The sequence below is a fragment of the Dendrobates tinctorius genome, unplaced genomic scaffold (assembly GCF_039654945.1).
Source record: "Dendrobates tinctorius isolate UK_male_01 unplaced genomic scaffold, ASM3965494v1 ptg000075l, whole genome shotgun sequence".
NCBI lineage: Eukaryota > Metazoa > Chordata > Amphibia > Anura > Dendrobatidae > Dendrobates > Dendrobates tinctorius.
In genome coordinates, this window is record NW_027361743.1 from 16556260 (window position 1) to 16582505 (window position 26246).

General features: G+C 47.0%; 1 protein-coding gene across 4 annotated transcripts in view; it reads right to left on the reverse strand.

Annotated features, from left to right (window-relative positions):
- The window catches only part of SGCG (sarcoglycan gamma), a 390616-nt gene that overhangs the window by 101675 nt on the left and 262695 nt on the right, over positions 1-26246 (reverse strand). For all 4 annotated transcript variants that reach the window (XM_073583030.1, XM_073583029.1, XM_073583032.1 and 1 more), the window contains exon 3: positions 20598-20699. In XM_073583030.1, coding sequence (XP_073439131.1) covers positions 20598-20699 — 102 coding nt within the window. The remainder of the gene's footprint in view (positions 1-20597; positions 20700-26246) is intronic.

A 26246-nucleotide genomic window follows, 5' to 3' on the forward strand; every position in this document is an offset into this window, starting at 1 on the left:
GAGAGGATCCAGCGGTCATGGTGCACATTGGCACAAATGACAAAGTTAGAGGTAGGTGGAAGGTCCTTAAAGATGATTTCAGGGAATTAGGCTGTAAGCTTAAAGCAAGGACCTCCAAGGTGGTATTTTCGGAAATACTTCCTGTACCACGTGCCACACCAGAGAGGCAACGGGAGATTAGGGAGGTTAATAAGTGGCTCAGGAATTGGTGTAGGAAGGAGGGGTTTGGGTTCCTGCAGAACTGGGCCGACTTCTCATTTGGCTACAGGTTCTACGCTAGGGACGGGCTGCACCTCAATGGGGAGGGTGCAGCTGTGCTGGGGGAGAAAATGGCTAGAAGGTTGGAGGAGTGTTTAAACTAGGGACGGGGGGAGGGTATTCCTTTTATAGGAGGGGAAGACAGTGCAGATAGAGACCTGGGCACAAATAATGACATTGGGGGTGGGGGTGGCATGGGGGGTGGGGTTAGAACAGTTAATAATTTAAGAAAGAATAGAGGTACAGAGAGATACATAAAGTGCATGTACACTAATGCCAGAAGTCTCGCCAACAAAATGGAGGAATTGGAGTTAATGTTGTTGGAACATAATTATGACATGGTGGGGATATCTGAGACATGGCTGGACGAGAGCCATGACTGGGCGGTTAATTTACATGGCTATAGTCTGTTCAGAAATGACCGTACAAATAAGCGAGGGGGAGGCGTGTGTTTATATGTAAAATCATCCTTAAAACCCATCCTTCGTGATAATATATATGAATCTAATGAAAATGTAGAGTCCCTGTGGGTAGAGATAAGGGGAGGGGGGAAAAATAATAAATTACTGATAGGGGTTTGTTATAAGTCTCCAAAAATAATGGAAGCTACAGAGAATATCCTCATAAAGCAAATAGATGAAGCAGCGACTCAAGGAGAAGTCATTATTATGGGGGACTTCAACTACCCTGAAATACATTGGGGAACCGAAACCTGCAGTTCCAGCAAAGGTAATAGGTTTCTGACAACGATGAGAGACAATTACCTTTCACAACTGGTTCAGGACCCAACAAGAGGGGGGGCACTGCTAGACCTAATATTATCCAACAGGCCAGACCGCATATCAAATGTAAGGGTTGGGGGTCACTTGGGTAATAGTGATCACAAATTAATAAGTTTTCATGTATCCTTTAATAAGATGTGTAGTGGAGGGGTTACAAGGACACTAAACTTCAGGAAAGCAAATTTCCAACGGATGAGAGATGATCTTGGTGCAATTAACTGGGACGATATCCTGAGACATAAAAATACACAAAGAAAATGGGAGACGTTTATTAGCATCCTGAATAGGACCTGTGCACAATATATACCGTATGGGAATAAACATGCGAGAAATAGGAGGAAACCACTATGGCTAAATAGAGCTGTAAGGGGCGCAATAGGAGATAAAAATAAAGCATTTAGAGAATTAAAGCAAGTAGGTAGTGATGAGGCATTAAATAAATACAGAAGATTAAATAAATTCTGTAAAAAGCAAATCAAGACAGCAAAGATTGAGACAGAGAGACTCATTGCCAGAGAAAGTAAAAATAATCCCAAAATATTCTTTAACTACATAAATAGTAAGAAGCTAAAAAATAATAGTGTTGGTCCCCTTAAAAATAGTCTGGGTGAAATGGTGGATGAGGATGAGGAAAAAGCCAATATGCTAAATGACTTTTTTTCAACAGTATTTACACAAGAAAATCCCATGACGGATAACATGATCAGGGATAAAAATTCTCCATTAAATGTCACCTGCTTAACCCAGCAGGAAGTACGGCGGCGTCTACAAATCACTAAAATTGACAAATCCCCGGGCCCGGATGGGATACACCCCCGAGTACTGCAGGAATTAAGCACAGTCATAGATAGACCACTATTTTTAATCTTTAAAGATTCCATAATAACAGGGTCTGTACCACAGGACTGGCGTATAGCAAATGTGGTGCCAATATTCAAAAAGGGGACAAAAACTGAACTTGGAAATTATAGGCCAGTAAGTTTAACCTCAACTGTGGGTAAAATCCTGGAGGGTTTTCTAAGAGATACTATACTGGAGTATCTGAAGAAGAATAACCTCATGACCCAATATCAACATGGGTTTACAAGGGACCGTTCCTGTCAGACTAATCTGATAAGCTTTTATGAAGAGGTAAGTTCCGGACTGGACCAAGGGAATGCAGTGGACGTGGTGTACATGGACTTTTTAAAAGCTTTTGATACGGTGCCACACAAAAGGTTGATACATAAAATGAGAACAATGGGGATAGGGGAAAATATGTGTAGGTGGGTTAAGAGCTGGCTCAGGGATAGGAAACAAAGGGTGGTTATTAATGGAGCACACTCGGACTGGGTCACGGTTAGCAGTGGGGTACCACAGGGGTCAGTTTTGGGCCCGCTTCTTTTTAACATATTTATTAATGACCTTGTAGGGGGCATAGAGAGTAGAATTTCAATATTTGCAGATGACACTAAACTCTGCAGGGTAATTAATACAGAGGAGGACAATTTTATATTACAGGAGGATTTATGTAAACTAGAAGCTTGGGCTGATAAATGGCAAATGAGCTTTAATGGGGATAAATGTAAGGTCATGCACTTGGGTAGAACGAACAAGTTGTATAATTATGTGCTTAATTGTAAAACACTGGGCAAAACAGTCTCTGAAAAAGACCTGGGTGTATGGGTGGACGACAAACTCACATTTAGTGGCCAGAGTCAAGCAGCTGCTGCAAAGGCAAATAAAATAATGGGATGCATTAAAAGAGGCATAGATGCTCATGAGGAGAACATAATTTTACCTCTATATAAGTCACTAGTGCGACCACACTTAGAATACTGTGTACAGTTCTGGTCTCCGGTGTATAAGAAAGACATAGCTGAACTGGAGCGGGTGCAGAGAAGAGCGACCAAGGTTATTAGGGAACTAGGGGGTCTGCAATACCAAGACAGGTTATTACACTTGGGGTTATTTAGTTTGGAGAATCGAAGGCTTAGGGGTGATCTTATTACAATGTATAAATATATGTGGGGACAATACAAAGACCTTTCTAATGATCTTTTTACTCTTAGACCTGTGACGGGGACAAGGGGGCATCCTCTACGTCTGGAGGAAAGAAGGTTTAAGCATACTCACAGACGTGGATTCTTTACTGTAAGAGCAGTGAGACTATGGAACTCTCTGCCATATGATGTTGTAATGAGTGATTCACTACTAAAATTTAAGAAGGGACTGGATGCCTTTCTTAAAAAGTATAATATTACAGGGTATATACACTAGTCTCCTTAATATTGCGTTGATCCAGGGAGCTAGTCTGATTGCCGTATGTGGAGTCGGGAAGGAATTTTTTTCCCCAATGTGAAGCTTACTGTTGCCACATGGGTTTTTTTTGCCTTCCTCTGGATCAACATATTAGGGCAAGTTAGGATAGGATATGGGTTGAACTAGATGGACTTAAAGTCTCCCTTCAACCTTAATAACTATGTTACTATGTTACTATGTTATGTTCTCACCATTCTTCTTCTCTGCCTTTCTGATATTTTTCTTGGCCTGCCACTTCTGGGCTTAACAAGAACTGTACCTGTGTTCTTCCATTTCCTTACTATGTTCCTCACAGTGGAAACTGACAGGATAAATCTCTGAGACAACTTTTTGTATCCTTCCCCTGAAAAGCTATGTTGAATAATCTTTGTTTTCAGATCATTTGAGAGTTGTTTTGAGGAGCCCATGATGCCACTCTTCATAGGAGAATCAAATAGGAGAACTACTTGCAAGTGGCCACCTTAAATACCTTTTCTCATGATTTGATACACCTGGCTATGAAGTTCAAAGCTCAATGAGGTTACAAAACCAATATAGTGCTTCAGGAAGTCAGTAAAAAGTAGTTAGGAGTGTTCAAATCAAGAAAACGATAAGGGTGCCCATACTTTTGCACCGGTCAAATTTTGTTTAAATGCAGATTGCACATTTTCTGTTAGTACAATAAACCTCATTTGAATCCAGAAATATAACTGAGTCCATCAGTTATTAGATATATGAAACTGAAATAGCTGTTGCAAAAACCAAAATTGTTATAAAGAAAAAAGGTTAACATTAATAGGGGTGCCCAAACTTTTACATATGACTGTATATCCATGAAATCAGCCTCTCTTGCTTTACATTATGCTGCCCTCAGATTAAACAGTAAAATCCTGCTGCCAGAAGAGCTGAGATATCTGTTCAGAAAAGCACAGAAACCTACATAAGTCGTTAGCGGAGTTACCAGTTAAAAGCGTTATTATACATTGAATAGGTCATCAATATCAGATTTTTGGGGGTCTGACATATGGAATTCCCAGTGATCAGAAGTTTTCAACATTGATTGACTAGGAGCTGAGCTGCAGTTCTCAGTAATGGCCGTTGCACATTGTACGGAGCAGTGCGGTTCTGGCTCTATACTCCATTGCCGGAGCTGATAACGCCGCTCTGGACCATTTGTGCCTCATTAGCATATATGACGCTGCAGACTAAAAGTCCATTCTTGAAGGATTGCATTTTTAGTAACTAAGACACATCTAACTCCTTACTAGAATAAAGGAATAGGTGGGTATGTGTAGGGGATGGGAGCAGTCAGTGACATGACAGGTGGCCTATAAGCACAGACAATGATACATCTAGTTAGAAGTAATATAGAAAATTAGCGTTCATGCCCATATTCACTGAGAGCCCTGCTGCTGCCGGTAGGAAATTGTCTATAACTCTTCCCAACAGTGTTCAGTCATAGGGTGGAGCCGGCTCGGTGGTGTGTCACATAGCGCTCAGATATCAGTGGGCCTCACACAATCTACAAGTGTCCAGTGTCCAAAAGTGTACGCAGAGATTCAAAATCTCCATTATCCTCTCGTCACTTTGGTTACAGGCAGCTGTGCCATCGAGCGTGTCACATAGCGCTCAGATATCAGTGGGCCTCACACAATCCACAAGTGTCCAGTGTCCAAAAGTGTACGCAGAGATTCAAAATCTCCATTATCCTCTCGTCACTTTGGTCACAGGCAGCTGTGCCATCGAGCGTGTCACATAGCGCTCAGATATCAGTGGGCCTCACACAATCCACAAGTGTCCAGTGTCCAAAAGTGTACGCAGAGATTCAAAATCTCCATTATCCTCTCGTCACTTTGGTCACAGGCAGCTGTGCCATCGAACGTGTCACATAGCGCTCAGATATCAGTGGGCCTCACACAATCCACAAGTGTCCAGTGTCCAAAAGTGTACGCAGAGATTCAAAATCTCCATTATCCTCTCGTCACTTTGGTCACAGGCAGCTGTGCCATCGAGCGTGTCACATAGCGCTCAGATATCAGTGGGCCTCACACAATCCACAAGTGTCCAGTGTCCAAAAGTGTACGCAGAGATTCAAAATCTCCATTATCCTCTCGTCACTTTGGTCACAGGCAGCTGTGCCATCGAGCGTGTCACATAGCGCTCAGATATCAGTGGGCCTCACACAATCCACAAGTGTCCAGTGTCCAAAAGTGTACGCAGAGATTCAAAATCTCCATTATCCTCTCGTCACTTTGGTCACAGGCAGCTGTGCCATCGAGCGTGTCACATAGCGCTCAGATATCAGTGGGCCTCACACAATCCACAAGTGTCCAGTGTCCAAAAGTGTACGCAGAGATTCAAAATCTCCATTATCCTCTCGTCACTTTGGTCACAGGCAGCTGTGCCATCGAGCGTGTCACATAGCGCTCAGATATCAGTGGGCCTCACACAATCCACAAGTGTCCAGTGTCCAAAAGTGTACGCAGAGATTCAAAATCTCCATTATCCTCTCGTCACTTTGGTCACAGGCAGCTGTGCCATCGAGCGTGTCACATAGCGCTCAGATATCAGTGGGCCTCACACAATCTACAAGTGTCCAGTGTCCAAAAGTGTACGCAGAGATTCAAAATCTCCATTATCCTCTCGTCACTTTGGTCACAGGCAGCTGTGCCATCGAGCGTGTCACATAGCGCTCAGATATCAGTGGGCCTCACACAATCTACAAGTGTCCAGTGTCCAAAAGTGTACGCAGAGATTCAAAATCTCCATTATCCTCTCGTCACTTTGGTCACAGGCAGCTGTGCCATCGAGCGTGTCACATAGCGCTCAGATATCAGTGGGCCTCACACAATCCACAAGTGTCCAGTGTCCAAAAGTGTACGCAGAGATTCAAAATCTCCATTATCCTCTCGTCACTTTGGTCACAGGCAGCTGTGCCATCGAGCGTGTCACATAGCGCTCAGATATCAGTGGGCCTCACACAATCTACAAGTGTCCAGTGTCCAAAAGTGTACGCAGAGATTCAAAATCTCCATTATCCTCTCGTCACTTTGGTCACAGGCAGCTGTGCCATCGAGCGTGTCACATAGCGCTCAGATATCAGTGGGCCTCACACAATCCACAAGTGTCCATTGTCCAAAAGTGTACGCAGAGATTCAAAATCTCCATTATCCTCTCGTCACTTTGGTCACAGGCAGCTGTGCCATCGAGCGTGTCACATAGCGCTCAGATATCAGTGGGCCTCACACAATCCAAAAGTGTCCACTGTCCACAAGTGTGTGCAGAAATTCTAAATCTCCCCTGTCCTATAGACACCTTTTACCTTGTTTTACATTACTATATAGTTTGTTGGATTTTGTCTACATTTCTACCAAAAATGAGGAAGGCTGGTGGAAGAGGCCGTGGAATTGGGCGGGGGTTGGCAGCTGGTAATGATGGTGTTGGTGGTGGATCTGATGGTAGTGGCAAGAGCAAAATAGGACCGAATGCAGGAGGTGCTGACCCTGCGTCATCGTCTGGCTACATAAGGCCTCGAACGCTTAGTTTTCTAGGAGTTGGCAAACCGCTTTTAAAGGCAGAGCATCAGGAAAAAGTTTTGTCTTACATTGCTGACTCAGCCTCCAGCTCTATCGCCTCCTCTTCTTCAGTTGTAAAAAGTAAAAGCACTGAGTCGTCATTGGAGGCTCATGTTCATGAACCACACCTTTCCTTGTGTCCTTCACCCCAACCAAGATTGAAGGATGACGCAGGCCATACTACTGATTACTCCATGGAGCTGTTTTCACATACCATGCCTGGATTATCAAGTCAAATGGTGAATTACCCAGGCCAAGATGAATCTGACATGGAGTGCACTGATGCACAGCCGCTGATGGATGATTCTGCTGGTACATTCACTCAGAGCACTACATTGTCCTCGCAGTGTACAGAGCCAGATTTTGACCCTGATGAGACTGAGGTGCCCCTTCCCGCACACTATACCACCATACACGGTGACACAGAGAAAGGTGCACATGACATAGAAGAGGAGGTGATGGATGACCCAGTTGTTGACCCAGATTGGCATCCATTGGGGGAAGAGGGTGCTGCTTCCAATAGCTCAGATGAGGAGCATCCACAGCAGACATCGACATCGCAACAGCTGTTATCTGGCAGGCCCGGAGCACTCCAAAGACAGGTTCCAAACATCAAAAGAGTTGCTGGACAGCTTGTCCAGAGGGTCAAAAGATCACAGCGTGCTAGGCCGCAAAATGTCTGCCAAAGTAGGAAGAGTGCAGTGTGGCACTTTTTTGAACAAAATCCTCATGATCAGGCCAAGGTTATCTGTAAGAAGTGCGCAAAGACCTTTAGCCGAGGGAAAAATCTGAAAAATTTGAATACCAGTTGCATGCTTAGACATTTAACCAGCATGCACTTGCAAGCGTGGACACAACACCAAACCTCAAGTGCCACATGTGCAACTGATCACAACGAAGGTAGTCAGCAATGCTACATTGTTTCCCCCACTGTAAGCCAACCGGTTAGCACAGCAGCAAATGTTGAGGTGTCGTTGCAAGGCCACAGCAGTCAGGGAATCCCACTGTTATATCAATGAAAGACTGATTCTAGGCCATCAGAAAGAACACCAACTCCATCACCATCATCAACCCTCTCTCAGTCCGCCCTGTCCACCGCTACTTCCACCATATGCAGCTCTCAAGTCCAGCTCACCCTCCCAGACACTATGAGTAGGTCAAGAAAGTACTCAGTCTCTCATCCGCGTACACTGGGTTTGAACGCCCACATTGCCAAACTAATCTCGTTTGAGATGATGCCCTTTCGGTTGGTGGAAAGCACAGCTTTCCGCGAACTCATGGCATATGCAGTACCACGCTATGACCTACCCAGTCGCCACTTCTTCTCTCGCAAAGCCATCCCAGCCCTCCACCATCATGTGAAAGACTGCATTGTCCATGCACTCAAGCAGTCAGTGAGCGGAAAGGTGCACCTCACAACTGATGCATGGTCCAGTCGGCATGGCCAGGGCCGTTACGTGTCCATCACTGCGCACTGGGTTAATGTGGTGGATGCAGGGTCCACAGGGGACAGCGGTGGTGGGACAGTGCTGCCTAGCCCACGGTATAGGAAACAGTTGGCTGTAGGCGTTCGACCCTCCTCCTCCTCCTCCTCCAGAAGCGAAAGCTCGTCCACAGAGCGCAGTCGTACGAGCACTCCATCTGCAGCTGCCACTGTTGCACACGATGTGTCCCCCTATCGAGCAGCTAGTGGAAAGCGTCAGCAGGCTGTGTTGCAGATGATGTGTTTGGGCGACAGACACACCGCCGAGGTGCTGGCCGAGTACTTGAAGCGACAAACTGAGTCATGGCTGGGCAGTGTACATCTTGAGGCAGGCAAGGTAGTTAGTGATAACGGCCGTAATTTTGTGGCAGCCATAGCCCTTTCAAAACTCAGCCACATACCTTTCTTGGCTCACACATTGAACCTGGTGGTGCAGTGCTTCCTCAAAAATTATCCGGAGTTAACAGCCCTGCTCCAGAAGGTGCGAAGACTGTGCGCGCACATCCGCCGGTTGCCTGTACACTCCGTTCGTATGCAGAAGCTGCAGCGATTGCTCCACCTTCCCAACCACCGCCTCATTATCGACATTGCAACAAGGTGGAACTCCACCCTGCACATGGTGGAGCGGCTGTGCGAGCAGAGGCAGGCCATAATGCATTTGTGGGAGGATACACGGCCAGGCACTTTGAGAGCAGACATGGAGTTGACAGGCGTGCAGTGGTCGAAGCTGAAAGACCTTTGTAAAGTCCTTCAGTGTTTTGAGGAATGCACACGGCTGGTAAGCGCAGACGACGCCATCCTAAGCATGAGCATCCCACTTATGCGTCTGCTCATGCAAACTTTGACGCACCTTAAGGAGCAGGCGTCTGCAGCCAATGTTGATGAGGAGGAAGAGGAGGAGGGAATCCTTGATGACATTCAGCCATTGTCTGCTCAGGGACCTCTCCTGGACGAAGTGGAGGAAGAAGAGGAGGAGGAGGAGGAGGATGATGGGGATGATTACTTAGGGGAGGAGGATGCATCTCGTGGGGCAAGTGAAAATGTTGGCGTGGCAAGGTCTGGTACAGGGTTTGTGCGTGACTGGAGGGATGTGGATTTGCCAGAAAGTGCTCCTCCACCCAGCACTCGCAGTGCATCATTGACACCGGGAACATTGGCCCACATGTCAGATTATGCCTTGCGGATCCTAAAAAGGGACCCCCGCATTGCCAAAATGATGAACGATGATGACTACTGGTTGGCCAGCATCCTGGATCCACGCTATAAAGGCAAATTACAAAACATCATGCCACAGGAGAACCTTGACCTAATATTGGCTAATAAACAAGCAACTCTGGTAAATCGGTTGCTTGAGGCATTCCCAGCACACAGCAGCGGTGATGGTTCTCACACGAGCCGTACGGGCCGGGGGCAGCTTGGCAGAGGTGTTCGTGGTGCACACAGCAGAAGTGGCGTTGGAGACAGGGGTTTCATGACAATGTTGTGGACTGATTTTTCAAATACCGCTCACACAACTGGTAATACTGCATCGATGGAAAGTGACAGGAGACAGCAGTTGTCAACTATGGTTACAAACTACTTTTCCTCCCATATCGATGTTCTCCCACACAGGTCATTCCCCTTTGACTATTGGGCCGCTAAACTGGACACCTGGCCTGAATTGGCCCAATATGCCTTACAGGAGCTCGCTTGCCCAGCTGCAAGTGTGCTATCGGAAAGAGTCTTCAGTGCAGCTGGATCAATCCTTACAGAAAAAAGGACCCGTCTGTCAACCAAAAATGTGGATGATCTAACCTTCATTAAAATGAACCACGCATGGGTTTCCAAGGATTTTGTCCCACCTTCCCCTGATGACACATAGGGTGACAGAAAAATGGCTTGCTTTGGTCCACCTCTTCCTGGTACTTCACCTATTTCGCCTTTTGCATCAGCTGAATGTCCAACATCAACATATGCCACTTTCTAAAACTCCCTAACTGTGCTGCCTCCCCCCCCATGGCCGGGGTCACCACCTACCGCATGACACCGTGCGAGTGCCGTTGCCCTGGACAGGTGGGTAGGCCGACTCTTGGGCGCGGGCACTGGCACAGGGTCCCTCATAGTGCAATCAAGTGTCTCTGACGGCGGTGGTGCACACCCGCCGTCAGACACACCGCTGTACTATGAGGGGCCCAGTGCCAGTACCGACGCCCACGAGTGGGCCCCCCTTGCTTGGGCAGGGCCCCAGCATTTGCAATCTTTACCTCTCCCTGCTCCTCCTCTGTGTAATCTGGGCCGTCAAATCCATACTGTGCCTGACACCGTCTGAGCCTGCCTCCTGAGACATATATTTTGAATGTGTACGCTATCCATACATGTTATCCGGGGATACGGTACCCTTTCTAACCTTTGTGCAATGACGTGCAATCCATACTGGGCCTAACACCGTCTGAGCCTGCCTCATGCTGTATAGACATATATTTTGAATGTGTACGCTATCCATACATGTTATCCGGGGATACGGTACCCTTTCTAACCTTTGTGTAATGACGTGCAATCCATACTGGGCCTAACACCGTCTGAGCCTGCCTCATGCTGTATAGACATATATTTTGAATGTGTACGCTATCCATACATGTTATCCGGGGATACGGTACCCTTTCTAACCTTTGTGCAATGACGTGCAATCCATACTGGGCCTAACACCGTCTGAGCCTGCCTCATGCTGTATAGACATATATTTTGAATGTGTACGCTATCCATACATGTTATCCGGGGATACGGTACCCTTTCTAACCTTTGTGCAATGACGTGCAATCCATACTGGGCCTAACACCATCTGAGCCTGCCTCATGCTGTATAGACATATATTTTGAATGTGTACGCTATCCATACATGTTATCCGGGGATACGGTACCCTTTCTAACCTTTGTGCAATGACGTGCAATCCATACTGGGCCTAACACCGTCTGAGCCTGCCTCATGCTGTATAGACATATATTTTGAATGTGTACGCTATCCATACATGTTATCCGGGGATACGGTACCCTTTCTAACCTTTGTGCAATGATGTGCAATCCATACTGGGCCTAACACCGTCTGAGCCTGCCTCATGCTGTATAGACATATATTTTGAATGTGTACGCTATCCATACATGTTATCCGGGGATACGGTACCCTTTCTAACCTTTGTGCAATGACGTGCAATCCATACTGGGCCTAACACCGTCTGAGCCTGCCTCATGCTGTATAGACATATATTTTGAATGTGTACGCTATCCATACATGTTATCCGGGGATACGGTACCCTTTCTAACCTTTGTGCAATGACGTGCAATCCATACTGGGCCTAACACCGTCTGAGCCTGCCTCATGCTGTATAGACATATATTTTGAATGTGTACGCTATCCATACATGTTATCCGGGGACACGGTACCCTTTCTAACCTTTGTGCAATGACGTGCAATCCATACTGGGCCTAACACCGTCTGAGCCTGCCTCATGCTGTATAGACATATATTTTGAATGTGTACGCTATCCATACATGTAATCCGGGGATACGGTACCCTTTCTAACCTTTGTGCAATGACGTGCAATCCATACTGGGCCTAACACCGTCTGAGCCTGCCTCATGCTGTATAGACATATATTTTGAATGTGTACGCTATCCATACATGTTATCCAGGGATACAGTACTCTTTCTAACCTTTGTGCAATCACGTGCAATCCATACTGGGCGTGAGAACGGCTGGCGAGCTGTTAAGCAAGCTACAGCACCTGTCTAGACAAGTACAGGGATTCCCTAGCGAGGAGACTTATTTGATTGTTTTCAATGTTGGGACAGCAATTTTTGGGGAGCACTATACTCTGGAGAATGATAGATGGGGCCCACCATACACTGGAACATTCCAAAGGTGGACATCAGACACTGGAGCAGCATTTACAGGGCCCATTATACACTAGAGCATTAGAAATGGGGCCCATTATGTTTGGAGCATTATTTGGGCCCATAAGACAGTGGAGCTTCATCCATGGGGACCAACATATACTGTAGCATTATGTGGAGCTCATCATATACTGTTTCAAACATTATATGGGACCAATGATTCTGTATGGAGAAATAGATGGGCCTCGTCATGAGATGTAAAAAGTGAGGTATTTTTCATTGTACTATACCGCTATTTCTCTGCCGTATCGGAGCATGATGAGTTGTGGTATGTGTTAAAGGGGCGCTCTTTCGCCCAGGGCACATGAAAACCTGCAGCCAGCCCTCCCCCCCCACAGTTTGTAGCCAAATAACCCCCATTTTTCAGTGCGTAACTTGTAATATGAAGTTAATTAAGGTTGACAAGCTTAAGAAAGAAGAATTGATGCTTTTGGCATTCAAATGGGCACTGTAGGTGTGTTTCCTGTCCTCCTCTCACTGCCGACTTTTATTCCCCATTGACTTACATTGGGTTTCGTGTTTCGGGACGACCCCGACTTTTCCCTATAATCGGACGATCTTGCTCGACCCGACTTTTGGAAAAGTCGGGTTTCACGAAACGAAACGCGACCCTAAAAAACCAAAAGTCGCTCAACTCTACAGTAGACACATCTATATGATATGCCATTAATGACCGACCGGTGGGATCTGACTTTTTTGACCAATCTTTTTTTGAGCAATTACTACTTGGGACAAATTTTGCAACTTTTTGATGTCAGAAATCACATCTAGAGGGCACCACAAATCCCCCCCGATATGTTCTATATAGTGCTGTACGAACGACCTCAAACACATACCGGCAGGTACACATCTGTGCCCGTCTATGTGTTATTTGCAGTTACTACATTTGATATCTTGCATCTAATATTCTTGATTCATTTGTGTCTGAGCATAAAACACACAATCCCTCCCAATTACTTCACCAAATCAATGCTCATATAATAATTCATTGCCACGGTGGTTTGCTATTATTTGTGAACATAATTGAGGACACCGCCGTGAACGAAAGCGAAATAAAATGAATGTTTCCAGCAAGACATTTATTACAATAGATTAAATGCCACAAAGGAATAAACAGAAAATAAATCAAATCAATCAAATTGGATTTAGTGAAAAAGTAGAACTCTATTAACAGCAATAGTTTTTATTACAGACATTTAATCCATTGCTAGAAATGACGGCTGAGATGTAGTAGTCCCCAATTAGGAAAGATGAAATCGTTATGTAATCAGCGCCGAAAATGCAAACTTCTCATAAAGAATAATTAGCAATATATCCAAAAGATGCCTGTGTGAAGCCAAAAGAGGAAGCGGAATAGATATGTCAAATATACACCGTGGACGTTGTTTATCTGTTTAGTATACAATAATTTTGTATCTGTTTTTTATATAATAATTAAGGGGGTATGTTAGCGTGGGTGGTCAGGAGCGGGAGCTCCGAGAGTGGACCCTCTGGACCGTGGCACCGAGGGACCCCGGGCGAGCTGCCAGGTGGAACCGACCCCTATACAGGGACCGTTAGGAGCAGGCCCAGGGGTTCGAGTACCACGGTAGCCGGTACCGAGAGGGGCGGCTCAGGATGGACCAGAGTAAGACTGAGACTGGAGTAGGACGGCAGGAGCACTGAAGACAGGACTGGAGTAGGACGGCAGGAACACTGAAGGCGGGACTGGAGTAGGACGGCAGGAACACAAGGCAGGACTGGAGTAGGACGGCAGGAACAGTGAAGGCAGGACTGGAGTGGGACGGCAGGAACACAAGGCAGGACTGGAGTAGGACGGCAGGAACAGTGAAGGCAGGACTGGAGTAGGACGACAGGAACACGGGTAGCAGGACTGAGAAGCTGCTGTGAGGAGCAGCCGAGGCAGGAACTGCAGGAGCAGAGTGTGCACGATGGAGCGAGGCCAGAGTGTCAGGAAACACAACGATCAGGCGCCTCCCTCAGGGGGAAGCGGCCTGATATGGCCCCGTCTGGTCAGCCATTGGTCCAAATGTGCTTCCGGGTCAGGGCACAGCCGGAGCATAAGAAACAGGAAGGAGGCGCGGCAGCGGCCTATGGCGCATACGCATAGCATGCAGGGAAGGCATCGGTCGCGGGTCTGTCTCAGGTGACCGCCGCGGCCGTCGGGTGGAGAGAGGCTGCGGCGTGGGAGCGGAGGCCGGGTGAGTATGGCGGAGCGGTGTAACAGTACCCCCTCCCCTAAGCCGCCCCCCCCGGAGATTAACAAGAAACCTCTTGAGGATACGGGGAGCATTAATATTCTCCCGAGGCTCCCAGGATCTCTCCTCAGGACCAAAGCCCTTCCAATCAACGAGAAAGAAAGTCCTACCTCTAACCCTTTTCACAGCGAGGATGTCCTGCACTTCAAAAACGTTGTCGGCACCCACCGGCTGAGGACCAAGATCAAGCGAGGAATGGAAACGATTCAGCACCACAGGCTTCAGGAGAGAGACGTGAAAGGTGTTCGGGATCCGGAGCGAAGCAGGCAACCTCAATTTGTAGGCAACTTCGTTAATACGTCCCAGAATTTCAAACGGACCGATGTAGCGTGGACCCAACTTGTAGGAGGGCAGTTTTAGTTGGACGAATTTGGAGGAGAGCCAGACCTTGTCGCCAACACGATACGGAGGAGAATCCAACCTCTTTTTGTCTGCATAGTTCTTCATCTGATCAGCGGATCTCTTGAGTGATGTGCTGGTCTCAGCCCAAATCTTAGAAAATTCCGAGGACAAGGCATTGGCCGCGGGTACCTCAGAGGCAGGGGTTATCGGAACAGGAACACCAGGATGTCTGCCAAAAACAATGAAAAACGGAGACTTGGCCGAAGACTCACTAGCATGGTTGTTATAAGCGAACTCTGCCCAGGGGAGTAAGCTGACCCAATCGTTCTGGTGGGCGTTAGAGAAGTGGCGTAAGTATCCCGTAAGCGTCTGGTTGGTACGCTCTACTTGTCCGTTGGACTGTGGATGGTAGGCCGAGGAGAAGTCGAGGGAAACGTTCATAAGCTTACAAAGCGAACGCCAGAACTTGGAGGTAAACTGAACCCCTCGGTCAGACACAATGCGTCGAGGTAGTCCATGAAGCCTGAAGACTTGATGAATGAAGATCTCGGCCAGCTCCGGCGCTGAGGGAAGACCGGGCAGAGGGATGAAGTGAGCCATCTTGGAAAAACGATCCACCACCACCAGAATGACTGAGCAGCCCGCAGAGCAGGGTAGGTCGGTGATGAAATCCATGGCGATGTTCTCCCAAGGAACCGTAGGGACAGGCAACGGAAGCAACAAGCCAGACGGAGATCTCCGTGGTACCTTGTTCATTGCACAGGATGGACAAGAAGCCACAAAATCGAGTACATCTTGGCGAAGTGAGGGCCACCAGTAGTGACGTTTGATAAGATCAAGGGTCTTCTTAGTTCCGGCATGGCCGGCCAGTTTGGAGGAGTGCCCCCATAGAAGAACCTTTTGCTTGAGATTCTGTGGCACAAGCGTCTTGCCAGGCGGAGGAGTAAGCCAGTTCACTGGAGCCACGGTGATGATCCTAGTGGGATCAATGATATGTGACGGTTCCTCCGTGGATTCGTGTGGTTGGAAGACCCTGGACAGGGCGTCGGCTTTGGAATTCTTGTTGCCGGGACGGAATCGGAGCTCGAAATCAAATCGGGCAAAAAATAAAGACCATCTGGCCTGGCGAGGGTTTAGTCTCTGGGCAGACTGGAGATAGGCCAGATTCTTGTGGTCCGAGAAGATGACAAAAGGATGGACAGCTCCTTCCAGGAGGTGGCGCCATACCTCCAAGGCCAACTTGATGGCCAAAAGTTCCCGGTCACCGATCGAGTAGTTACACTCGGATGGAGAAAAGGCCTTCGAGAAGAAGCCACAAGGGTGCAGGCGACCGGAGGCGGTTCTCTGGGACAGCACCGCCCCGGCACCAGTCGAGGAAGCGTCCACCTCGAGTACAAAAGGTCGATCGCTCTCAGGGCGATGCAGGACCGGAGCCGTGGAGAAAGCCCGTTTTAGGGACAGAAAGGCCTCCTCTGCCTCAGGAGACCAATCCTTGGAAGTAGACCCTTTACGGGTGAGCACAGAAATGGGTCTTGTGATCGCGGAGAAGTGGGAGACAAATTGCCGGTAATAGTTGGCGAACCCGAGGAATCGTTGTATCGCCTTTAATCCGACGGGGCGAGGCCATTTGAGGATGGCAGACAACTTCTCGGGATCCATCCTTAGACCAGCGTCGGAGATAATGTATCCCAGAAATGGCAGAGAGGTCTGTTCGAAGAGACATTTCTCGATCTTTGCATACAGACGGTTCTCCCGAAGACGCTGAAGCACCAGGCGGACACTCTTTCTGTGGGACGAGAGGTCCGGCGAGAAGACGAGGATGTCGTCTAAGTACACGACCACACAGGAGTACAAGAGATCCCGGAAGATCTCGTTGACGAACTCTTGAAAGACTGCAGGAGCATTGCAAAGACCGAAGGGCATGACCAGGTACTCGTAATGGCCATCTCGAGTGTTGAAAGCGGTCTTCCACTCGTCACCTGCACGGATACGGACCAGATTGTAGGCTCCTCTGAGGTCCAGCTTGGTAAAGACCCGAGCCCCTCTGAGACGGTCAAACATTTCCGGAATGAGTGGAAGAGGGTACCTGTTCTTGATGGTAATCTCATTCAAGCCCCTATAGTCAATGCATGGCCGTAGAGTCCCGTCCTTCTTTTTGACGAAGAAGAACCCGGCTCCCGCGGGCGAAGAGGATTTCCGTATAAAGCCTTTGGCGAGGTTCTCTCGGACGTACTCGGACATGGCGGTGGTCTCCACGGGAGACAGAGGGTAGATTCTGCCCCTTGGGGGGGTTGAACCAGAAACAAGTTCAATTGGGCAGTCAAACGGCCGGTGTGGAGGGAGGACCTCTGCTTCCTTCTTATCAAAAACATCGGCGTAGGAGCTGTAAGCTGGAGGAAGACCCGGGAGGTCTGGAGGTGACCGTGGAGCGGCCGCCAGGCGGACAGGAGTCAGACAGCGAGCTTGGCACGGGTGCCCCCAGCGGAGTATCTCCCCAGAAGACCAGTCGAGAACAGGCTGATGAGTCCTTAACCATGGAAGACCGAGTAGAATGGCGTGAGAGAGCTTAGGTAAAACGTAAAAGGCTATCTTCTCTCGATGTAAGGCTCCGATTTGCAATTCCACCTCTTCAGTGACCAAGGTGACGGTCACCTGTAGCGGTTTGCCATCCACGGTGGCAATCTGAATTGGGTTAGATAGAGTGACTACAGGAATTTGGTATTTGTCTACCTCTTCCGGCCGAATGAAGTTACCCGCTGAGCCCGAATCCACGTAGGCCACCTAGGAACCACGCCTCCCTCCTGAAACCAAAAGCACAGAAATCGTAAGGGGTTGAGAGGAATCATCATCATCACCTAGGAAGGCCTCTCTTACCTGACCTAGGTGGAGTCGTTTCCCTGTCTCTTAGGACAGGTGTGGATATAGTGTGACGAATGACCGCAATAGAGGCACAGACCTTGTGCCCGTCTCTCTCTCTGACGTAACTCGGCCAACCTGAGATGATCTATCTGCATGGGCTCACCCGAAGAGAGGGAAGAAGATCCGACTGAACGTGAGCTGGCCGACTGAGTGAAAGGAGGAACTGACCTGGAGGAGCGCCTGTCTCTCACTGACTCCCGAGCGCGCTCCAGGAAGCGCAGGTCAATGCGGGTAGCCAGCGAGATAAGGTCCTCTAAGGTGGACGGGGTATCTCGACCAGCGAGTTCATCCTTTATTTTACTAGAAAGACCGCGCCAGAATGCCCCCACCAAAGCTGCGTTATTCCAGCCGAGCTCAGAGGAAATAGTGCGAAAGCGAATAGCGTACTGTCCGACCGTGAGAGAGCCCTGGTGTAAGTTAAAGAGTGACTCAGTGAGAGAGGCTAACCGGCCCGGCTCATCGAAAACCTTACGAAACGTATCCAGGAAAACCGGGAGACTCGAAACGACCGGGTCGTCACGTTCCCAGAGCGGGTTTACCCAAGAAAGGGCCTCTCCCTCCAGATGGGACATGATGAAGGCCACTTTGGCCCGGTCCGAGGGATATTGCTGCGGCAGCCATTCAAAGTGGAGACTACACTGATTTAAGAACCCCCTACAGAGCTTGGGATCCCCGGTGAAACGAGGCGGCTTGGCGAGGCGGGGCGTCGGATGAGCAGCAGACGTAGGGGGAGGAGTCGGCACTGCAGCGGCAGCCTGGAGGGCCGACAAGCGACTATCAAAGGAGGCCATGTAGGACAAAATGTGGGTTTGAGTATCTTGCTGCTGACCCAGCTCCTGTTGGAGACTGGCCAGCTGAGTGGCATTTCCAGGATCGGCCACCTGTAAGGCCGACAAAAGGGTGTCCATCGACTTCATGATTGACATAATGCGCCCCTGATTCTCCCGTAGGAATAGCAACTCTTTCTGGGTAGCAGCCGTAGTACCGGCGGAGTCCATGGCCTGATCGTACTGTTAGCGTGGGTGGTCAGGAGCGGGAGCTCCGAGAGTGGACCCTCTGGACCGTGGCACCGAGGGACCCCGGGCGAGCTGCCAGGTGGAACCGACCCCTATACAGGGACCGTTAGGAGCAGGCCCAGGGGTTCGAGTACCACGGTAGCCGGTACCGAGAGGGGCGGCTCAGGATGGACCAGAGTAAGACTGAGAATGGAGTAGGACGGCAGGAGCACTGAAGACAGGACTGGAGTAGGACGGCAGGAACACTGAAGGCGGGACTGGAGTAGGACGGCAGGAACACAAGGCAGGACTGGAGTAGGACGGCAGGAACAGTGAAGGCAGGACTGGAGTGGGACGGCAGGAACACAAGGCAGGACTGGAGTAGGACGGCAGGAACAGTGAAGGCAGGACTGGAGTAGGACGACAGGAACACGGGTAGCAGGACTGAGAAGCTGCTGTGAGGAGCAGCCGAGGCAGGAACTGCAGGAGCAGAGTGTGCACGATGGAGCGAGGCCAGAGTGTCAGGAAACACAACGATCAGGCGCCTCCCTCAGGGGGAAGCGGCCTGATATGGCCCCGTCTGGTCAGCCATTGGTCCAAATGTGCTTCCGGGTCAGGGCACAGCCGGAGCATAAGAAGCAGGAAGGAGGCGCGGCCGCGGCCTATGGCGCATGCGCATAGCATGCAGGGAAGGCATCGGTCGCGGGTCTGTCTCAGGTGACCGCCGCGGCCGTCGGGTGGAGAGAGGCTGCGGCGTGGGAGCGGAGGCCGGGTGAGTATGGCGGAGCGGTGTAACAGGGTATTCCCATCTCAAAGATCCTATCCTAATTTGTACTAGTTATAATAATAATAAAAGAAAATTCCTCCAGTTAGATATGTAGTATAGTTCTCCTGATTAGCTATGTCTCTTTCCTCATGTGCAGGGCATTGGTGTGTGTGTGTAACTGTATTCTCCCCCATCCCTAGTCTGTTATAGTTACTACCATATCGTGTATTCCTATTAATATAGAATTGTTTGTTTTTGTGACCGCTTCGGTGGTAACCTATTTCTGAAACCGCGTCTGCGGTACCTATACCCGATCTCCTGGTCACGATGCGGCCAGTCCTGAGACCGTTGTCCCCGGTCCTAATACGGCCAGTTCCAGAACTGTTTCCTGATAACTACGTGTGTGAACAAGAACCTATCTTCAATATCCAAGACGTCCGTACAGTCCATCAGTATCCGTTTCCTGCTAGTCAGTGACCTCGGTCACGTCTCCCCATGTCAGTGCACAAGCGTGAGCAACTCTTTATTCACTTTTATGGCACTGATGTAGATAAATGACAATGCTTGTGTTTTCTGTGCATAAAGTTTTCAAGAACAGCAAGGCTATGTGCACACGCTGCAGATTCACCTGCGGGTTTTTTCCAGCGGAACCGCAGGTAAAACCGCAGGTAAAGTGACCTGCGGTTTTGCTGCGGTTTGGCCTGCGGTTTTGCCCTGCGGTTTCACACCTCTACTATGTTAAACGTGTGAAACCGCAGCGGAATCCGCAGAAACAATTGACAAGCTGCGGAAAAAAAAACGCAGCAAAACCGCGCAGAAAAAAACGCAGCGTGAGCACTGCGGTTTTGAAAACCCATAGGGTTACATGGTACTGTACCATGTCTGCGGAACTGCTGTGGTTCCGCAGGGCCAAAACCACAGCGGAACCGCAGCAAAAACCGCAGCGTGTGCACATAGCCTTAGGATAAAAACGAACAATGCTGATTGCCTCGTGAGATACATTAAACACTTACCAGCCTAGAACGTATTTCTTTGGCATACAATGGATAAAGGAACTCCGATTCCCCTTCTAGACGTAGACCCTCACTTGTAACTTGTAAGTGTCCCATTCCAGTCTAAAAGGAAAGGAAAATATTTTCATTACGTAGAAATGAATGATGTAATGTCCACAATTACATGTTTTTATGGAAAATCTGAAGACTTAAATCAGTGCTTTCTACATTACTCCTCTCACAGAGTATGCCATAAAAACTTAAGAATTATGGTCTGAAATCCATACCTAGCTCAAAAACGAGGTCCCCATAGAGATGGGTGAACCCGAACAGTCTTATAGACGCCTCTCCATCCTTGGGATTCATGTGACCAGACAATATAATGGTGATATCAACCCTACAAATATGAACCTCAATAGCCACTGCTACAGGGCAAGTGGGAACAGCTGAACAAAGTGCCAGAATTGGTGTATCTAATAGATGTGCCTATTCTGGGCGGCTGCGGGCTGCTAGTTTTAGACTGGGAGGGCCAATATCCATGCCCCCTTACCAGCTCCCAGCTGTCTGCTTTAGCTTGGCTAGTTGTCAAAAATGGGAGGATCCCACTCCAGTTTTTTAAATTAATTACTTAAATCTTTTAAAAAAATCGGAGTGGGAACCCCTCTATTCTTGATAACCAGCCTTGCTGAAGCTGACAGCTGAGGTTTGCAGCCCCCAGCTGTGAGTTTTTGCCTGGCTGGTTATCAAAAATACAGGGGAACCAACGATGTTTTTTTTAAAAATATACACACGTGGTCAAAATAGTTGGTACTCCTCGTTTAATGACAGAAAAACCCACAATGGTGACAGAAAAAACTTGAATCTAACAAAAGTAATAATAAATTGATAATCTATGAAAATAAACAAATGAAGTCAGACACTGCTTTTCAACCATGCTTCCACCGGATTTTTAAAAAAATAAAACTCATGAAAGAGGATGGACAGAAATTATGGTACCCTTAACTTAATATTTTGTTGCACAACCTTTTGAGGCAATCACTGCAATAAAACAATTCCTGTAATTGTCAATGAAACTTCAGCACCTCTCGACAGGTATTTTGGCCCACTCCTCAAGAGCAAACTACTCCAGTTGTCTTGTGCTTGAAGGTTGCCTTTTCCAGACGGCATGTTTCAGCTCTTTCCAAAGTTGCGCAATAGGATTTAGGTCAGGCCTCATAGAAAGCCACTTAAGAATAGTCCAATGTTTTCCTCTTAGCCATTCTTGGGTGTTTTTAGCTTGTTGTTTTGGGTCATTATCCTGTTACAAGACCCATGACTTGCGACTGAGATCAAGCTTTCTTATACTGGGCAGCACATTTCTCTCTAGAATCCCTTGATAGTCTTGAGATTTCATTGTACCCTGCACAGATTCTGGACACCCTGTGCCAGATACAGCAAAGCAGCCCCAGAACATAACAGAGCCTCCTCCATGTTTCACAGTAGGGACAGTGTTCTTTTCTTGATATGCTTCATTTTTCTGTCTGTGAACATACTGTAGAGCTGAAGTGCCTTGCCAAATAGTTCAATTTCTGTCCCATCTGTTTATAGGACATTCTCCCAGAAGCTTTGTTGCTTGTTAACATGTAGTTTGGCAAATTCCAGTCTGGCTTTTTATGATTTTTTTCAACAATGGTGTCCTCCTTGGTCGTCTCCCGTGAAGTCCATTTTGGCTCATACGACGGATGGTACGATCTGACACTGATGTTCCTTGACCTTGAACTTCACCTTTAATCTGTTTATAAGTTTTTCTGGGCTCTTTTGATACCATTTGTATGATCCGTCTCTTTGATTTGTCATCAATTTTCCTCCTGCGGCCACATCCAGGGAGGTTGGCTACAGTCCCATGGAGCTTAAATTTCTGAATAATATGTGCAACGGTAGTCACAGGAACATCAAGCTGCTTGGAGATGGTCTTATATCTTTTACCTTTAACATGTTTGTCTGTAATTTTCTTTCTAATCTCCTGAGACAACTCTTTCCTTTGCTTCTTCTGGTACATGTTGAGTATGATACACACCATGTCACCAAACAGCACAGTGTGTATCTGTAGCCCTCTATACAGGCCACTCACTGATTCCAAGATTGTAGACACCTGTGATGCTAATTAGTGGACAAACCTTGATTTAACATGTCCCTTTTGTCACATTATTTTCAGGGGTACCATCATTTCTGTCCAGGCCTATTTCATGAGCTTTATTTTTTTTTAAATTATGTGAAAGCATGGTTGATAAGCAATGTATGACTTACATTTGTTCATTTTCATAGATTTTTGATTATTACTTTTGTCAGATTCAAGTTATTTCTGTCACCACAGTGGGTTTTTAAGTCATTAAGCGAGGGGTACCAACAATTTTGACCATGTGTGTATATATTTACAGCGTAGGCACCGGCTGATGAATACTGCCATCAGCGGCTCCTGTTCTCACTGTTATTAGTGGCAACAGGTGACAGCTGATAGGAGCTATAGTCCCATCAGCTGACACCAATGGCCGGAGGTAAACTTTATTCCTCTGACCATAGCTGCGTGCTCACGCTGTCATTTGACAACAAGAGAACCGCGACTGTCTGGCCGGCGGTGATGATTTTACTGCCGATCAGAAGCGGTGTTTGCCGCGCTGTCATGCACATGACAGTATGCCAAACATTGTCTGTTCGGGCCCCACATTCAACTGAATAGGGTCCGGGTACTGTTCTGGTACCCGAACCCAAACTTTTTGTAACTGTTCAGCCGAACCCATCGGACTCGAACTTCCAGGTTTCTGCCCATTTCTAGTCCCCTATTTTCCATTCCGACTTGTGCTGGGGCCTTTGTAACTGGAAAAATAGCCATGTATATAAGGCCCCCCAGTCACTGTCATAAGATTTCTGAAGCGCACTTCCTCACCTGTGCATGTAACTCTGTTTGGTCCTTGGTAATGCTGAGTGCATTGACACTCCCCCCAATACACTTTCAGATTATTTTGCATATTGCTTGAAAGCTTCAAATATTGCTCTATGATCTGTGCAGTCACACCATTAGTCATATTAGTAAAATTGTCCTGACATGTTCCTTTTAAGAACAACAACACCCCAAGATCTCAAAAAATGACCAAGGGGAGAAAAAGTAGAGTTCTGCTGATGTGCACCTCTAAATTCATTCTTTTTTATTTTTTAAATTTTTTTTTAATTTTAACTCAACATAGTATATACTGCAGAGAACTAAAATTATATTTAAAGAAAAAAAAATCCATATGAGTGACAAAGCAAAAACAAAATTTCCAACCCTAATCCAGTGGTCAGTTGCCACCTCAGCAGGCAAGAGCCCCCTGTTCTAATGATAAGTGGTTGAGATGACACAGACATCTATGGAGAGAATGCCTCTTTCTGTTACATAATTTCTTCTCTACAACTTCAGTAAAACCCTGTAGTTAAAACCACTAGAAAACAAAAAGTGAAACCACTTGAAAAGTTGGATTACTGTGTTCAGCATCAATTGAGGCAAGCACACACTACAGTTGTGGCCAAAAGTATTGACACCCCTGCAATTCTGTCAGATAATACTCAGTTTCTTCCTGAAAATGATTGCAAACACAAATTCTTTGGTATTATTATCTTCATTTAATTTGTCTTAAATGAAAAAACACAAAAGAGAATGAAGCAAAAAGCAAAACATTGATCATTTCACACAAAACTCCAAAAATGGGCCAGACAAAAGTATTGGCACCCTCAGCCTAATACTTGGCTGCACAACCTTTAGCCAAAATAACTGCGACCAACCGCTTCCGGTAACTATCAATGAGTTTCTTACAATGCTCTGCTGGAATTTTAGACCATTCTTCTTTGGCAAACTGCTCCAGGTCCCTGATATTTGAAGGGTGCCTTCTCCAAACTGCCATTTTTAGATCTCTCCACAGGTGTTCTAGGGGATTCAGGTCTGGACTCATTGCTGGCCACCTTAGAAGTCTCCAGTACTTTCTCTCAAATCTTTTTCTAGTGCTTTTTGAAGTGTGTTTTGGGTCATTGTCCTGCTGGAAGAACCATGACCTCTGAGGGAGACCCAGCGTTCTCACACTGGGCCCTACATTATGCTGCAAAATTTGTTGGTAGTCTTCTGACTTCATAATGCCATGCACACGGTCAAGCAGTCCAGTGCCAGAGGCAGCAAAGCAACCCCAAAACATCAGGGAACCTCCGCCATGTTTGACTGTAGGGACCGTGTTCTTTTCTTTGAATGCCTCTTTTATTCTCCTGTAAACTCTATGTTGATGCCTTTGCCCAAAAAGCTCTACTTTTGTCTCATCTGACCAGAGAACATTCTTCCAAAACGTTTTAGGCTTTTTCAGGTAAGTTTTGGCAAACTCCAGCCTGGCTTTTTTATGTCTCGGGGTAAGAAGTGGGATCTTCCTGGGTCTCCTACCATACAGTCCCTTTCATTCAGACGCCGACGGATAGTACGGGTTGACACTGTTGTACCCTCGGACTGCAGGGCAGCTTGAACTTGTTTGGATGTTAGTCGAGGTTCTTTATCCAACATCTTGCGTTGAAATCTCTAGTTGATTTTTCTTTTCCGTCCACATCTAGGGAGGTTAGCCACAGTGCCATGGGCTTTAAACTTCTTGATGACACTGCGCACGGTAGACACAGGAACATTCAGGTCTTTGGAGATGGATTTGTAGCCTTGAGATTGCTCATGCTTCCTCACAATTTGGTTTCTCAAGTCCTCAGACAGTTCTTTGGTCTTCTTTCTTTTCTCCATGCTCAATGTGGTACACACAAGGACACAGGACAGAGGCTGAGTCAACTTTAATCCATGTCAACTGGCTGCAAGTGTGATTTAGTTATTGCCAACACCTGTTAGGTGCCACAGGTAAGTTACAGGTGCTGTTAATTCCACAAATTAGAGAAGCATCACATGATTTTTCGAACAGTGCCAATACTTTTGTCCACCCTCTTTTTTATGTTTGGTGTGGAATTATATCCAATTTGGCTTTAGGACAATTCTTTTTGTGTTTTTTTCATTTAAGACAAATTAAATGAAGATAATAATACCAAAGAATTTGTGTTTGCAATCATTTTCAGGAAGAAACTGAGTATTATCTGGCAGAATTGCAGGGGTGTCAATACTTTCGGCCACAACTGTATAAAGAGGCATTAAACCCATGCATTGAGTGTTTTGGCTTACATACTGTATATATACTGTTTATGTGATTCACATGTGCATATGGTTCTGTTTTTTCATGTCTGCCCACCATGTTTTATGAGATTGATATTGCCTGGCTACTCTAGAATACCCATAAAGATGGTTTCCCTACTTGTCTGTGCCGGTGCATGGGGTGAGTTTGTGCTATAGTTAAGCATAAAAATCGTTGGCACCGCTGCTCAGGCAGCTGGAAATGCTTTTTTTTATGAGCAGCAGCTATTAACACTTTTTGGAAGGCATCTATGAGAAGAAAGTAGGTTGCAGAACAGTAGCTGTGGAGCTTCACAAACTTTAGTAATTAAATCCAATAAAGGATGAAACTGAGCTTTAAATTTTAATGCAGAATTGGAAATTGTAAGCGGGTTCAATTATACACGTTCTTCAAATAAGAAAAAAATGGGGGATTTAAGCTAAGTACACACTGCGTCCAGCGGTGCTTTGATGGCTTCTGT